At 32.4% G+C, this 16,113-nt stretch overlaps 4 protein-coding genes across 10 annotated transcripts; 2 read left to right on the top strand and 2 right to left on the bottom strand.

Annotated features, from left to right (window-relative positions):
- The first annotated feature begins 47 nt into the window (after positions 1 to 47).
- Positions 48 to 3,179, top strand: Amacr (Alpha-methylacyl-CoA racemase). 4 transcript variants are annotated; one of them, XM_070670395.1, is made up of 6 exons: positions 48 to 284; positions 429 to 541; positions 619 to 754; positions 868 to 1,011; positions 1,236 to 1,479; positions 1,573 to 3,179. In XM_070670395.1, the coding sequence occupies exons 2-6, from the start codon at positions 434 to 436 to the stop codon at positions 2,075 to 2,077; spliced, it is 1,137 nt and encodes a 378-aa protein (XP_070526496.1). In that variant the 5' UTR covers positions 48 to 284; positions 429 to 433; the 3' UTR covers positions 2,078 to 3,179. The 4 variants fall into 4 exon arrangements, with proteins under 4 accessions (XP_070526496.1, XP_070526506.1, XP_070526499.1 ...); XM_070670405.1 differs by having other exon boundaries at positions 50 to 271; positions 432 to 541; XM_070670398.1 differs by having other exon boundaries at positions 50 to 271.
- On the bottom strand, positions 2,469 to 8,289 carry Med15 (mediator complex subunit 15). The gene is made up of 12 exons (XM_070670291.1): positions 8,031 to 8,289; positions 7,709 to 7,796; positions 7,478 to 7,529; positions 7,070 to 7,264; positions 4,861 to 5,120; positions 4,606 to 4,764; positions 4,408 to 4,526; positions 4,213 to 4,304; positions 3,582 to 3,743; positions 3,196 to 3,481; positions 3,004 to 3,106; positions 2,469 to 2,801 (listed from the first exon to the last, which is right to left on the bottom strand). Exons 1-12 carry the CDS (start codon positions 8,087 to 8,089, stop codon positions 2,469 to 2,471), a joined length of 1,908 nt encoding a protein of 635 aa, XP_070526392.1. The 5' UTR covers positions 8,090 to 8,289.
- A 138-nt stretch (positions 8,290 to 8,427) lies between these two features.
- LOC139110457 (GPI ethanolamine phosphate transferase 1) lies at positions 8,428 to 12,977 on the top strand. The gene is made up of 9 exons (XM_070670268.1): positions 8,428 to 8,535; positions 8,686 to 9,059; positions 9,186 to 9,406; positions 9,479 to 9,704; positions 9,783 to 10,065; positions 10,794 to 11,241; positions 11,351 to 11,687; positions 11,794 to 12,178; positions 12,260 to 12,977. Exons 2-9 carry the CDS (start codon positions 8,764 to 8,766, stop codon positions 12,686 to 12,688), a joined length of 2,625 nt encoding a protein of 874 aa, XP_070526369.1. The 5' UTR covers positions 8,428 to 8,535; positions 8,686 to 8,763; the 3' UTR covers positions 12,689 to 12,977.
- Positions 12,978 to 13,097: 120 nt separating this feature from the next.
- Positions 13,098 to 16,040, bottom strand: Sf3b2 (splicing factor 3B subunit 2). Of its 4 annotated transcripts, none has more exons than XM_070670274.1 (3): positions 15,620 to 16,040; positions 13,420 to 15,471; positions 13,098 to 13,236 (listed from the first exon to the last, which is right to left on the bottom strand). In XM_070670274.1, exons 2-3 carry the CDS (start codon positions 15,460 to 15,462, stop codon positions 13,168 to 13,170), a joined length of 2,112 nt encoding a protein of 703 aa, XP_070526375.1. In that variant the 5' UTR covers positions 15,463 to 15,471; positions 15,620 to 16,040; the 3' UTR covers positions 13,098 to 13,167. The 4 variants fall into 4 exon arrangements, with proteins under 4 accessions (XP_070526375.1, XP_070526382.1, XP_070526374.1 ...); XM_070670281.1 differs by having other exon boundaries at positions 15,624 to 16,040; XM_070670273.1 differs by having other exon boundaries at positions 15,663 to 16,040.
- Positions 16,041 to 16,113: the final 73 nt, after the last annotated feature.

The raw sequence follows: 16,113 nt of genomic DNA, 5'->3' as shown, positions 1-16,113 counted from the left end.
TAATTTCTTACGGCTTAAAGCTTACTACGATAATGTAGATCGTACCTTAAAATCTGAGAAAGTGAAAGTAGAAAGAACAGAAGTGTCCATCTGGATAAAGAAATCACAATAACGTTTAAATAAAAGTGCTAAAAATAGAACAATGTGGCTATAATTGCTATGTCACGTTAAACACACAGTTCTGTTTAATCAACACGTCTACTGATAATTAACGAGGAATACGTTGTGATGAGCCAAACTAATAAATACAAATATATTTTATAAATAAAAAGTAATATTCTCAGGTATTATATATATAATATACTAATCAAATGTTTTATTCGAGATAATAATATCCTTATTGTTTTCTGAAAGATAAAAGGATTTTTTAAATAAATGTCAGAGCAATTAATTAACTCTGAAAAGTTTAAGTTTTATTTATTTTTTAGTAGAGATGGTCCTAAAAGGAATCAAAGTTTTAGAGTTAGCTGGGCTTGCTCCAGGACCTTTATGTGGAAAAATTTTGGCAGATTTTGGAGCATCTGTTATTAGAGTGGACAAGGTAACTACTATCAAAATTTATTCTAAAGTTATCTGTATTTTGTTTTTAGTTTTCTTTTTTTTTTTATTCTATTATAGATTGGAGCTCAAGCACTAGATTGTTTAGGTCATGGAAAAAGATCAATAGCATTAAATCTAAAATCTGAAAATGGTGTTAATATTTTCAAAAAATTAAGTGATCAAAGTGACATTGTTATAGATACATACAGAAGAGGTATGACTTAAAAATTATTTAAAAAAAGCTATATCCTTATACTTGAATATATAATTAATCTTCATTAATAATACTTGAGAATCAAAGCTTTTAATTTAATACATATTTATTAGGAGTCATGGAAAAATTAAAATTAGGACCAAAAGAACTTATGGCAACAAATAAGAAATTAATATATGCTAGATTAACTGGATATGGACAAACTGGTTGTTATGCAGATATGGCTGGTCATGATATCAATTATTTAGGTTTATCTGGTATGTACAAACATAATATTATAATTATTAATAAGTATTAATAGTAAAAAAAAAAGACTTCTTATGAATATTTCGATGCATTTTGTATTTATGTAAAATAATTTGATTTAAATTTTATATTAATTTATATTTTACTTTTTTTTTTTATTCACCTTATCTTAATATATCTTTTTATTATTTATAAATTTTAGTTATTTTAAAATTGATATAAACTGGTAATGTAGGATTACTGTCCTTATTTGGCCGATATAATGAAAAACCTACACCACCTGTTAATCTGGCTGCCGATTTTGGTGGCGGTGGTTTAATGTGTGCTCTTGGAATTATTTTGGCGTTGTATGAACGAACTAAGAGCGGCGTTGGACAAATAATAGACGCGTCAATGGTAGAAGGAACGGCATACTTAGGATCTTGGTTATTCAGATCTCAAAAAATGGGTTTATGGGGAAATCCACGTGGTAAAAACATGTAAGAGTTTGGATCACAAATATGTAGATTCTTATTTTTGTAAAGACTATAAATATTTTAAAAATAATACGTAATAATTAATTTTTTTCTTAGTTTGGACACAGGATCACATTTTTACGATGTATATGAAACAAAAGATAAATTTTATATGTGTGTTGGAGCGCTCGAGCCACAATTCTACGAAATCTTCCTAGAGAAACTTGGTCTTTCGAGCGACGGAATGCCGCAATACGAAAATTTCGAAGAAAATCGTCGTAAAATCGCAGAAATTTTTAAGATGAAAACTCAAGAAGAATGGTGCGCTATATTCGATGGCAGTGATGCATGTGTGACTCCGATGCTGGATTTAAAAGATGTCACATCGCATAGTCACAATAAGGAGAGACAAACATTTACGACTTTGGGAGACGATGTAATTCCAAACCCTGCTCCTCGTTTATCTCGTACACCTGGTATTTCTACGGGAGTTAGCAGAAATCCGGAACCTGGTGAAAATACTGTACAAATTTTAACTGAACTAAAATTTCAGTATAATGAAATTGACGATTTATTGTTAAAAGGGTTTGTTTATCAAACGCAACATACTTCTAAACTTTGAACCTATCAAATTAAAATTTTAATTATAATTTTTTAAAAGTTCTTCAAGAATCCATTAAGGGTAGTTAGGTTTTTTAGAGACAAGTGGAAAAGTCTCTAAAAGACCTACCTACCCTCAATAGGTCTTTCGTTTAGTTTGAAACACTGTAAAAAAAAAAAAAAATTTTATAAATACTATGTAAAAATTACAAATAATATAAAAATCATAGCAATTAAATATCTTATCAGTTGATTATAAAACTTGTCCGAACCATTTAATACAAAAGTAAATCTATAATTATTATTACCAATAACAAAAAAAATTTACATTATAAATTTTCAGAGTTTATGAATGAATATTTGCTTACAACAAGTTGTATAAATGTTATTTAGATATTTATGCGATATTTGTACTATAAACCCATGAGGACTGTACTAGCAGTTATAGATGTTTCTTTTGGTGCGCTGGCTTGTCGTACACTCATTTCCCACGTATCCAATAATTGAGAAAGAGAAAAACGCCGTGGCAACTTTGCGATGCGGGCGTTCAAAGCTTTTTGTACAGCACATAGAAATGTCGTTGCTTCGTATTCGTGAGGAGCCATGACGCAACGAGGCGGTGTTGAAGGATAGTCTGCGGGAACTGTAACCGAAATTGGTGGAACGCACGGAAGATGACGATCGTCGAGCCAACATATCAACTGTATGCATTTTGAACCACTTTGTTGTGCTGGATCTAAACTAACCTAATACACAAAAATTGTATTATTAATAATAATAAAAAAAAAAGTGTTACTAAAATTCACAAATAACATTCATAAAACTTGGAATATTTTTATAGAAGATGTCTAAATTTAAAGTTTAAAAATAAATTGTATATTTATAATAAATTATTATAGATAAAAACAAATTATAAATTATTTAACATAATCTTAAAAGATATGTTACTTTAAATCGTTGGTCCAATCTAGCTATCTCTCCTTGTAATACATCTGGTATTTCGCTAGATGATTCCTCTACTTTTTGTTTTTTCAAGGCTGGTGGCAAATTTCTATAAAAATAATACAATATATTGTAACTTGATTGTAAATTTATTCAAAATAATAAATAATCTGTTGTTTATATATTATGCGTTCTTACTTTATTTCTGGTCCAAATAAAGCGTCTAAACATGGTCCAAAAGTACGTTGCAACGTATGATTAATTACCGGGCTCTGAAGATGTGCGCTCACAGCTTCTAATAGCGGACTGAAAATTTGATGCTCTTTTAATGTCGTTACTGGCGGTCCTACACTACCATCTCCTCTTTTGAAGTCTAACTTTTCCAAAACAACTTCACATTTTAGCAGAGTATCTAACGGCATACGTTTACTAGGATTCGACAGAATTTCTAAGAGCTTCTTCATTTTGCTGAGTTTATCAACATCTACGATAGAAAAAAAAAAAAAAATTAAATATAATTTCTTAGCGTTATATAAACTTTTAATATAATTAATTTTGTCTTAATAATATTTATATTTCCTTACTTCCTTCGCTGCTCATCTTAGCAATCATCCTTCGTAATGGCTCTATATATTTACTTAGTTGTCTGACTTTATCTCTATAAGCCTGATCTTCTTGCTGGGGACTTGGTGTAGCGCCTACACCCCCAGGAGTATTTAATGAACTACTTGGAGACGGTGCCATACCTAATTCAATGGAATAATTTAATATAATTAATATAACAATTTTATTATAAAGAAGAGAGATAGAATAAAATTATGTTCCGCTGAAAGTAAAAATAGCTGGTCAAGAGGGAGATGAAGAAGACAGAGAAGAAGGTAAAATTGACAATAGAAAAAAACAAGAAAAGGTGGTATAGAAAAAAAAAGAGATAAAGAATATAAAAAATTAATTAATAAGAATATTAAGGAAAATCAAGTTTAAAAAAGCACCGATAAAATATACAAATAACCAAATAAACATATTAAACATATGAACAAATTTTAAATATGTTTATTTAATAAAATATGTTTAATTGTTTGTATAATTGTATTGAAACTGGAAGTCATTTTAGGCCGAAAGGCAAGGATTAATAAATATACATAACAACTACATTTTCTTTTCTTTTTTATCTGTACTTCTTATTTTTAATATATTTTAATTATTTACTCTTACCTACGGAATTCACGGAACGCGATGGTCCTGTCATAATGGCATGTTGAGGACTTGGTGATGGTACAAGAGCAGGTGAAGCTACCATTTGATTACTGCAAAAATATAATTTTTTAATGATTATAGGAATAATAAAAATGTGTTTTTATGTTGCTGTTGCACAATTCAAAAACTGTTTAAAAGTTCTATTAATATTACCTTGATGGTGCTCCTAAACCAGCTGGACTTGGAGCTGAAGGAGATGGACTCTGTCTTAAAAATTGATTAGGCGTAACGTTTCGTGGGCCAGGAAATCCAGTATTCATCATTTCATTTGGCTAAAAAAAAATATATATATATATTAATTAAATATATTTTTTTATTTATTAATGATTAAAAAAGATAAATATATTATACCTTTCTTTGAATATGATTTAATTGCTGCTGCATTTGACCAGGACCTAATTGTCCAGGACCAATTTGATTCATCTGTTGTGGCATATTGGTCTGTATATTACCTATTGGTCCAGTAATTTGATTATTTATTTGACCTGGTAATTGATTCTGCATCTGAGACTTTAATAAAAGTAAACATCAAATGTTATTCATTAAATCTTTTTTCTTGTTTTATCTTTAATTAGTAATGTATTTAATAAATAAACCATATTTCACCTGCATATTTTGCTGCATTTGTCCGGTGCCTAATTGATTCATTTGTCCAGGAACCATTTGATTCATTTGTGGAGGAATATTTCCTTGTCCTATCTGATTCATTTGCGTCAACATAGGATTGTTTTGCATAGTTTGGATTGGGCCCATGTGATTCATTGGGCCCCCAGTTTGTGATGGTACCATACCTATACCTGGCATTTTAGTCTGCATACCAGGCATGTTTATTGGTTGACCAGGTCGTTGATTTAAACTTTGCAAAACTAACGAAATGTATAGAAGTTTGAACTAATTATCACTAAATATATATTTTTCGTAAATCACATATATCATGTACATGTACATAGCAACAAAAATTTTAACTCATTATCAAAATAATATATTTAAAACAAAACGTATTAATAATTTTATATATTTTCTACTAATTATTAACATAAACAACAAATTTCAAAATAAGTAAATTTTAATATAACATAATTTTCTGTAACTGTAATTTATGATAACATTATTTTAAAGAGATTACTAAACATCTGATATTTGTGAACTTGTAGAACTTTCTTCCCCTGTAATAAATCTTTCGACTGCTTCATATAGAGAACAATTCTCAAAATTTTTCAATTTTAATTGCAACTTATTAATATTATTCGTATCTTGTATTTTACACATATATTTGAAAGAAATATGATAAACTTGAATATGTTGATTTAATTTAAATTGAATAATAATTGAATCTCTAATGCTTGATTTTTGCAAGGTATCTGGCCATGCATTTTCCGTAAATGCCAATTCCATTCTTGTAGCAGTTGCATTCATTGTAATTTGTATATCTTTGTATCTATTTCGCAGATCGTGCACGATTTGATAGACGGCGATTAAACGCCTCGTGAATTTATTTATCAAATGTATCGCTTCATTAATTCCATCGAGTGTTTGTGAAGAAAAAGGGTGAGAGCCGAAATTTTCATTTTCGAGATGAATTACTTCAGGTACGAAAGAGTAACCCGGACTGAAGCGCCATTGGTGTAATAAATTAGAGTATACAAATGTTATTTTAAACGAAATTGGGGTTCCGTCCGACATTTTGTGTCCACGATATATAAACATTACAAGATTATCTCTTGTTAGTATTTTTATATTTTTGCTAACTATATTTTGCAATTCCTTTTCCAAATCTTTTCGCTTTCTGATCCATTTCTTATGTGATAATTTATTCTTATTTCTCAGTCGAATATATCGCCCCATCACAGTGTTCACTTTCTTGAGATTGCGATATACTCTAAATTTCTAAGTTTGTCAAATAATAGTTGCTGATTTTTCAGTATCCGTGAAATTACTGAATAAATAAATTAATTGCTTGGAATTGTATATTGTCTACGATTATATTAATAATGCTGTTTCTTCTGTTTTCACAATTCACACTGCCATTAACGCTATGATAATATAATACCTCAGTCTACAGACTATTCAAAGTTATCATAATATTTACCACTGTCGATTTAAACCGGGTTTACAATAATGTAATAAGCTTTAAGCCATAAGAAATTAGCTAATTATATTAGATTATCCTCCTTGAATTTTAATATAACTGGAAATTTTCTTTAAAAACTTAAGGCTTTTTATTTTCTATTTCTATTTTAATAATAATTTTAAAATAAAATAATTTTAAAAATCTGTTTTAGACCCGTCCTTCGAGTTATGTCTTACTAATTTTAATAAAATTAATTTATATTCCATTCAAAATTATAAATTTACATATTATAGAGAAAACTGTTTAAACATACTATCTTTTTAATTTTTTTATCTAATTGTATCAAGAGGCACGGTAGTGCCTCGCGCCAAGTATAGGCGCAGCGCACTACCAAGTTTCTTATTACGCGAGACGCCGTATTGAGATATTAAATATACAATATTTCTATGCATTTAAATAAAAAAAATTTATTCTCATAAAATAAATATATGCTTGAAATATAATAATGTTTAAAAGGTAAGTAAAAATCATAGACATTTTATATTAAAACAGGGTAGAATAATTCCACAAGTAAACTTATTTCAAAATACATATAAATATAATGATATTATGATAATACAAAAAGTAATCACAAAAAGTTTGCTAGAACAATAAATCAATCAAAAAGCAAACATCACATTGTGCCATGCAAACATTATAATTACTCATATTAAGTTCAATCCATGTATTATATTAATTACTTACGATTAGTTGCAGTATTTGCAGGTGGTTGTGGAATTATACCTTGATGATTAGGACCTGGACCTGGCATACCCATCATTTGATTATTTCCTGTGCCTTGACGTGCCAATGTTTGAAGAGCACCAATTGGATCAGGCATGCCTTGATTATTGGTACCAGTAGTACCTGGTGCATTACCAGCTGTGCCCTTTTTGGAATCTGCAAAAATAGTAAAACTTTATTAAAATAGTGTCCGAGATTTAATACAAAAATAACAAAAATTGTTTTTATAAAAATTTTGACAAATTTATTTAATGTTAACATAATAAAAATTTAATAAAATTAAAAATAAATTTTTTTATTTTTTATTTTATGAAATAAATCTCATCTGTAATATAATAAAAAATTAGTATAAAACATATGAAATATTACTCATTTCTCTGACATGAAGAATTAATCTGGCAACAAAACCCAAGTATTCTTCCTGAAAAAAAAAAAAGGAAATATTACTAATGTTAAAAAACTTACCTAAGATGTTATACAAAGAAAGAATATAACTAACATAATAGTATAATGTACACAAGATGATTCTTTATATTATATTGTATCTATTATATTGCTTACTGGAAAGTACCCATATTCTTAACATAACTGTAGACATACCTTAGTTTTAGCTTTTTGGAAGACATGATTCTCCATTTCTATACTATTTTTTGTTGTAGGCATACCAGATACTTGTATTGCTTCATCACTGTCAAATAAAACATTTGTAATTGCATATTAAATGAGACAAATTAGAATTACTTAATACCATATTAATTAAAAAAATAAGTATTTATATAAATATATGATAAGAATATATGATATAAATTTGTGTAACGATCTTTCATATTAAAATTTAAAATTTTAAAATAAAAAATTCTTAATAATGCTTGTTCACTGATGGAAAGGATTTTCTGTTTATAAACGACGTGAGGTAACTTACATTTTTGCGATTACACTGTGTCGAAAGTGTTGCGTTTTCCACGAATCATCCGTAGCCATGGCGTACGATACTTATTTCAGAGCGTGAATAAATAAAATCCTTTTCGAAAATGATATAAAAGCTGCACAAGTTTTACAATGTGTCACGAGAACAATATACGAGACAAATCAAGTAATCGTTGGTAATCATAAAACACTGATAGATATTCTTCTTGTTGCTTGTGGCTTCCAACCCAAGATCACCCAGAATCACCCAGAACGGGTCTAATACTCTGATACGAGATCGAAGCAACGCCACACGGCGGCGCATTCAATGATCTTGTTTTGCGAACGCTGCCGGAAAAAAATAAGAAATTTGATTGATCAAAAAGTTTGGAGTCGACCAATCATTTTATTTATATTTCTTATTTCTTCTCATTGTGTAACAGACTTTACAATTCTTAAGTTCAGAAAATAAGAAAAAGACAAGCAACAAATTAAACCGAAATTAAAGTTAATCTACACCGGTGAGAACAAGCATTGTGATCATTATATCTTTATTAATTTATTAAATATTCAATTAATACGAAGAATGCTCTGGAGCATTGTGAACGTCAAGTGGAACGCGCTTCGTGTATTTCTAATATTTTTAATCGATACTTTAAATCAATATATAGGGTTGACGTGGTATTACATGAGTTACGTTCAGTCTATCAAGGCCTGTCTAAATTCCACGAGCCACGAAATTACTAAGGATGTTTACAAAAAGGAAAAAATCGATAGACATCACGGATCGTGACCTGTCCGATCCAGAAAAACACGAGAAACAATGCATCTTTATACGCAACAATTATCTGTTTACTTTGTGGGGGTTAACTATGCATTTAATCTTGCTATGGGGTGTCTTAGATATTAATTTTCATTCGCCTATTATTAGAGGATTACCAATTGTACCAGCGTCTAGTGAGCCACCGGCTAAAAGGCTGCTACTTTTTGTGGCAGACGGTTTGAGGTTTCAGACGTTCATAGAAAAGCCACCACCTTATCTCAGGTATTCTGCAAAAAAATTATCTAATTATTTAAGAGTAGTAATGACAATTTAATTGATTGGATTTGTTAAATTTGGGCAAAAATCCTGACAATTGAACTTATTTAATACAATACTTATTTTTTTAAGGGATATAATGAAAAATAAAGGTGTTTGGGGAATATCTCATACAAGAGTACCTACAGAATCAAGGCCAGGGCATGTGGCAATTGTAGCAGGATTGTATGAGGATCCTAGTGCTATTTTCAAAGGATGGCAGGAAAATCCAGTAAATTTTGATTCTGTTTTTAATCAAAGCCATGTAACTTGGGCTTGGGGCAGTCCAGATATAATATCAATGTTTACAAAAGGTACTTTGGATAGAGGTGGCAACATATCAATTTCCATTATTTTTTTACATTATTGAAATTTTGAAAGGATAGGTAATAAACAAAATGTTTATGGGCAAAGTTATCCATCTACATGGCAGGATTTTGATGCAAATTTGAGTAATCAGACAACACGTCTGGACTCTTGGGTGTTTGATGCTTATTCAGAATGGCTGCAGTCTTCATCAGCTGAAAAGGTGAAAAATCAGAATGGAATTATTTTATTTTTCCATTTGCTTGGATGTGATACTTTGGGACATGCTAAAAAGCCACATTCTAGGTAATTCAAGATTTATAAAAAATTGTAGTTATTAAAAAAAAAATTCAGATTTACTTAGCAAAAAGATTTTGAGATTAGAGAGTATGTGGAAAATATGAACTACGTCGATCGGAGAATTAAAGAGACTGTGAACATGACGGAACACTTTTTTGGAAAAGAAACTGCTTATGTATTTACGTCAGATCACGGTATGACTGATTGGGGATCTCATGGAAGTGGTTCGCCAACCGAAACCGAAACACCTTTAATCGTTTGGGGAGCAGGAATAAAATCATCTGGCTTTCGTCAAGATGTTGAACAAGCAAGCATAACTCCCTTAATAGCATCTTTAATAGGAATTCCTATACCTGTAAATAATGAAGTAAGTAATTTGAGTTGATAAAAATTATCATAGTTTAGATTAGCGCTCGGAATTAACTCAGTTCGGCCGATTTCTGATCGTCTCCGCCTTTGGTTTCCCACTATCGCTGGAAGCTCGACGACCGGCTGCCGATCGCCCGCGAGACGCTTCAACTTAGGAGCGTGATATATTTATATTCACGTTAGAATCATACACTTTATTAAATAATTAATAAAATTCTTTTTCTTAATTAATAATTCATATAATTACATATTACTAATTTCTTATTATTAACATTTTTATTATTTTAATAATTATTTTACTGTGTAGCCGAGTTTCTAACATATAAAAATGTATTTTAATATATATAATTTTATATGTTTGAAACTCGGCTACACAGTAAAATAATTATTAAAATAATAAAATTGTTAATAATAAGAAATTAGTAATATGTAATTATATGAATTATTAATTAAGAAAAAGAATTTTATTACTTATTTAATAAAGTGTATGATTCTAACGTGAATATAAATAGGAACGCTCCTAAGTTAAAGCGTCTCGCAGGCAATCGGCAGCCGGCCGTCGATCTTCAAGCGATAGTAAGGAACCAAAAACGGAGACGATCAGAAATCGGCCGAACTGGGGGGCTACTAATTCCGAGCACCGGTTTAGATCATTAAAAAGTTGTTCATAAAATTTGATGGAAAATAATATAAAATAAAAACTACTTAAAAAATATTTTTTTTTAGGGTGCACTACCATGGCAGTATTTCGATATGAGTTACCATAAGTATGTCGCATATTCTTTACTCAACAATGTAAAACAGCTTGCGCATCAAATAACTGGAAATCGTGCGATAAACTGTGAAAACATTGATCAAATTGACTGGCGAGAAACAGAGATAAATGATCAAATTCGTAAAGCCGAACAACATCTTTATAGAAAAAATATGATGGCGGGAATTCGAGTAGGCAACGAAGCAATTAATTTTAGCAAAGAAGCCTTATCGTATTTCAGGCAATTCCAACGAATTAAATTTTTAATTTGCTTATCGATAATGTGGCTTGGCTGGATAATTATGTTATTTTTGAAAATCACTAGAGTAGTCGAGCGTCAAAATGTGCGAACTTTTCTACTACAAATAATCAACGTCGTATTTGCAAGTCTGCTGATAATAATGTTAATTAGACATATAAGTAAGTAGTCAGTTTTAAATAAAATATATTAACGTAAATCTATATTATTAAATTATTGTTTTCACATAAATGCCGCATATTTCATATATATATTAATCTGTATATGCAGTGTCTGATTGCGGCAATTGGAGATTACCATGCTATGCAACTTTTGCTTTAATATCTGCGTGGCTTGCCATTACTACCTTACTTAAGTCAACATCTGCGTTCGAAGAAGAGAACACAATGAAGCTACTTGTAGACACTGGAGGAATTTTATTACTATTAGTAATACTGTTTATTGGATTAACATATAGATTTGCTTTCAGCATAGGAATATTAATATTCGTATTGATACGAGTTGTAAAATCGGACAATGCACCAACTTTTATGATTTGGACGTCGCTAGCACTTTGCATTTTTCCATTACTGCCTGTCGTAGAGCCATATCCACGAATATATATTGTGTAAGTTTATATTATAAATACAAATATCCAAAACTATTGTGAAAGATACACAAAATTTGATATATATTTTTTTTATCGATCTAATTAATTTCTTTGTTACTTTCAGGATAATTGGCGTGTGTATAGCAATAGCAATAGCAAACGTTAATGACGAGATGTCAAGAAGTCAAAAAATAATGGAGACTCTACGTTTAATCGTTACAAGTCTCGTATATTTAGAATTTATTGATGGACGCTATTGGATATCGTGGATTATTTTATTGACCACGCCATTGTGTATTTGGTTTTATCCAAAAGAGACGAAGAAAAGAATGCTGGGCATAATGTTCGGATTTATCTGCCCTCTTACGTTATTGTCAACGTCTTACGAGCCGCTTTTTTTTATGACTCTTACGATTAATTTAATTTGTTGGCTAGAAATTACTTCAACTACCTCAAAGAGCTCAGGACAGCAACAAATTACAGTAGATTTGGTTAAAGCGGCCTTTTTTGTATCCTTTTGTCGTATAAAAAAAAAAATTGCTATTTATTAAAAAATTATGGATCCTTAACATCTTTTTATATATTTTTAGATGCTGTACATATTACTGTGTTTCTTTGGCACGGGAAATATGGCGAGCATTAGTTCGTTCGATCCGTCTTGGACGCGTCACTTTGTTACCATCTTTTCTCCATTCCTAATGACATCTTTGATACTTTTTAAACTTTGTATTCCTTTGATAATAGTAGGATGCGCGAGCTACTCTTTGGAATCGATAGAACGTGAAAAGTCTACTTCTTTAGCCGTTCTCTTTTTAGGAGATTGTTTGTCACTGCCTTTAATGTATCATGTCACGCCATATGGCAGTTGGCTCGACATCGGTAGCGCTATCAGCAAATTTATTATTACTCTTTCTTTACCTTGTCTTTTTGTACTGTTGCGATGCCTTTTACGTCCGCTTATGAACATATATTTTGGACGAATTTGGATTGATTTGTCTAAAAAAAAGCACATTGTGTAATTTTTTTTTAAATATAATTGTGAATTATATCTGTTTAGTTGGTAATCGTTTTACAATATCTGTCTATTTGTAATCTTTTTAATACTGTCAGTTCATTCAAATTCGTATTTAACTAAAAAAATTTTAATATATTTCTGATGTGTATGTGTGTATATTGCATGTATGTTGTATGTTATATGTATGTCGTGTGTACGTGCGCATCGATTTGTCTACACTCTTTTAATGTGATATATTTGTATTACATAAAAATAAATAATTATATTTATTAGAAAATATATGCGTTGTGTATTTAATTTTATCCTGCATTTTTATGTCAACGTGAAATATGAAAGATATTTATCTGTATACATATAAAGTAAAGTTCTAAAATATATAATTCTTTAATAATTGAAGTGTATATAAAAACTAATTTTTTTTCATACTATGTCAATTTAATTTCTATATAATATAGTACACATATAATAGGAAAAATAATACACTTAAAATTTAAATTCTTTATACTTCTTAGATACTTTTGTATCCTGGATTTGCTGACGTTTGCGTTTGCTCTGTAATAAAAATAAAAGCGTTAAAACTTAAATTTAATTTTAAATTAAGAAATGGAATGAGGTAAAAGTTTGGACAATGCGAGTATAATGCAGCTATCGACGTATGTATAATAGATAAATAAAAAATAATAAAAATAAATAATTAATAAATAAATTAATTAATAATTATATATATGTACGTACCTTTTGTCGTTGTACATGATCTTGTAGCATATCTGACAAATCTTCCCTTCTAAGATGTGCTTGTCTCGATCTCATTGTTTCCTCGTACCTAGATGCCATTGCCTCAGAATCGAGATCTAACTCGCTAGGATCTAGAGTGAGTTCGACAGCCCCGTCTTTCTCCACTCGAGCGTCGCTTGCGCTACCACTGATAGCACCACGGCGTGCGGCGATCACAGAGGGTGGCGCCTGCCCACCTGCTGCACCAGTCATATCGTACACGTGGGTGCTGCCCATCATGCTGGCACCTAAACCTTCCGTACGACGCTCCTGCAACACTGTGTAGAGCGCGGGTGTGTCACCACCCTCCATCTCGCTTTCGATTTTCTTTTTCCTCAACTCGATAGTCTCCGGTGTCTCCAAGCCTGCCGGGATTGACGTGATTCCACTAGGCGTGATCAAACCTTCTGCGCCAGGGGTGACCAGTCCACTGGCATCACCATCGCCGTCTTTTCCTTCACCCTCACCGCCCTCGCCACCTTCCTCGGCATCCTCATCCTCATCCTCCTCGCCGGACGATTCCGACTCGGGCTCGCCCCACATTCCTCGATCTACTTCTTCGTCCATCGCGTCCGCACTCGAAGTGCGCGATATGCCAAATACATCACCATAGAGCGGACGTCCGGTTTCGTCTACCGGTGGCTTTCCCCACCCACCTGCATGATAACCGAATGCGCAACCCTCTGGAATAGGTGCGTTCAAGCCAGGTATCTTGAGATTTGGGTAACTCGGCGGCGGGCCATAGCGCTGCATAGCTATCAACCACGGTGGTGGTACTTTCTGACAATTCGGTCCCACTGGCATTCCTAAAGCTGTACGTAGCTCATCCGACAGCTCCCCAGGCTTCTTTTCTTTTAACCGCGTCTCGAACTCTTTGCCCTCGTAATAAAGATCACCGTGAATCGTCATGCGCGGCTTGGTTTGCCATTTGAAAAATGCGTCGTGCAATTTTTGATAATCAATGTCGATTTTGCCCAATTTCGGCCGCGCTCGCTCCCGCATCTTTGCCTTTAACGTACGCGTGTCGTCACGCTCTTGCAGGCTCGCTCTCATCTCCGTGATGCCGGTACGTTTGATAAAGTCCGGTAAATCGAAAGGTGGTTTTTCTATACCGCGCTTACCTTGCAAGTACTTACGCTTAAAGCACCAATGCCTCGGTACTGGAACTGTATTTCGATGTGCCTTTAACTGTACGAGTAACTTCGGATCTCGCGCGGTGACATCGTGCATCTCCACGACATCTGGACGACCCACCAGCTGCTTCAATTCCGCCACGCTCAACCGCGTCAGTCTTTTCAGTTTACGCTTCGATAGACGAGGTGCACCGTTCTCCCCAGTGCCCTGTTGTTGCTGCTGCTGATTTGCCTCGTCATCGAAATCGTCTAACAGCGGAATTTTACTCGGTATACCGCTGCCAGCGGATTGTATGTTTGCCACTGGTGGATACTGGCCAATAGGCTCACCCTTGTCCGTTACATCGTTCGGACTTGGTTCCGGCTCAACTAATTTAAACGCCTCAAATACTCTAACGAATTGCCGATACATAGGCTCCAAGTCATTTATGCTCGGTATTTCCTGTATGTATTCTATTTCCGGGATATTCTCTTTAGTCTTAATCTCCTCTGCATTGTCTTTTCTCTGGCTTGAGTCCTTTTTCTCCGCATTGTGCCTCTTCCTCTTCGACTTTTTTTTCTTTTTTGTTTTACCAGATTTTAACTCAACTTTTTCTACAGCTGGCTCTAGCTCCGTTATAATATCGTCTATCTGCGAAACGTCCTCGCTATCGTCCTTTGATAATTTACTTACAGTCACTATGTCGTTCGGGTCTTCGCCCACTTCCTTTGCTCTTTCTGTTTTAAATGCTAAAGCTTGTTCTAGAGCAGCTGGTAATTTCACCGAACCGCCATCTCCATCTCCAACTCCATTGTCAACATTCTGATTTTGCAATTCTGACGGTGGAGTCACTTTCAAGCTTAACAAACTCGGAAGAGTTTTGGTATCCATATCGAACAACTGGAATAAAAACCACGTTTAAAATAACAGCTTAATTTCATATACAATTGAATGATATAAACCGCTGTAATTATAATGTGTGTTTTCTTAATTTCTGTGAGGCTAGACGCCTAATAAATAAAAGAGCGAAATGTAATTTTGTCAGTACCTACGCAGGGTTAAAACAAAGTCCAACAAATCCATATACGTACGTTATTCATACAGTTCTTATTAGTCTTCACTTTCTGCTATACATTAGAACTTAAAATCCCGGTAATTTACTCCTTTTTATATACAAACCGTGTATAGGACGCAAATCACAAGGTAGAATGGCGGCGTCCAGAGCAGTTCAGACTTCAGACTGCAGAACTTCAAGACTAAATCGAGGTTTGTTCTTTACTACATCAATGTTGCATTACTGAGAACAGTTTGTCTTCCGGTTTGCCATAAGGGAAAGCTTACTGTTTTATCACGCAATCGTGTATAACACTATTTTTCGAATGAACTGAATGGAATGAAAAATTCTTTTTCATTACGCAATAATAACTTATTTATAAAAAATATTGTTCCTCTCTGCACATGTTCAGCAAGATGGACAGGATAGGCGGAATAGGCTACAAAAATTTGTTACACTTATATGCACGCACATTACGAAATTTCAGA

This window comes from Cardiocondyla obscurior, linkage group LG02 (assembly GCF_019399895.1).
Source record: "Cardiocondyla obscurior isolate alpha-2009 linkage group LG02, Cobs3.1, whole genome shotgun sequence".
Taxonomy (NCBI): Eukaryota; Metazoa; Arthropoda; class Insecta; order Hymenoptera; family Formicidae; genus Cardiocondyla; species Cardiocondyla obscurior.
This window is presented reverse-complemented; position numbering and strand designations above follow the sequence as displayed.

What these genes read in the sequence shown, in the direction of transcription:
- Sf3b2 (XM_070670273.1), bottom strand. An exon ending in ATCATGTACAACGACAAAAG is followed by an intron (nt 13,237 to 13,419) that starts GTACGTACATAT and finishes TTTTTATTACAG; the next exon opens with AGCAAACGCAAACGTCAGCA.
- Med15 (XM_070670291.1), bottom strand. Translation starts at nt 8,089, where the DNA reads ATGGCTACGGATGATTCGTGGAAAACGCAACACTTTCGACACAGTGTA. An exon ending in TCCAAAAAGCTAAAACTAAG is followed by an intron (nt 7,530 to 7,708) that starts GTATGTCTACAG and finishes TTTTTTTTTCAG; the next exon opens with GAAGAATACTTGGGTTTTGT. An exon ending in AAATGCAGCAAAATATGCAG is followed by an intron (nt 4,765 to 4,860) that starts GTGAAATATGGT and finishes CTTTTATTAAAG; the next exon opens with TCTCAGATGCAGAATCAATT.
- Amacr (XM_070670395.1), top strand. Translation starts at nt 434, where the DNA reads ATGGTCCTAAAAGGAATCAAAGTTTTAGAGTTAGCTGGGCTTGCTCCA. An exon ending in CTGTTATTAGAGTGGACAAG is followed by an intron (nt 542 to 618) that starts GTAACTACTATC and finishes ATTCTATTATAG; the next exon opens with ATTGGAGCTCAAGCACTAGA. An exon ending in AATCCACGTGGTAAAAACAT is followed by an intron (nt 1,480 to 1,572) that starts GTAAGAGTTTGG and finishes TTTTTTTCTTAG; the next exon opens with TTTGGACACAGGATCACATT.
- LOC139110457 (XM_070670268.1), top strand. Translation starts at nt 8,764, where the DNA reads ATGTTTACAAAAAGGAAAAAATCGATAGACATCACGGATCGTGACCTG. An exon ending in CTATACCTGTAAATAATGAA is followed by an intron (nt 10,066 to 10,793) that starts GTAAGTAATTTG and finishes ATTTTTTTTTAG; the next exon opens with GGTGCACTACCATGGCAGTA. An exon ending in TATCCACGAATATATATTGT is followed by an intron (nt 11,688 to 11,793) that starts GTAAGTTTATAT and finishes TGTTACTTTCAG; the next exon opens with GATAATTGGCGTGTGTATAG.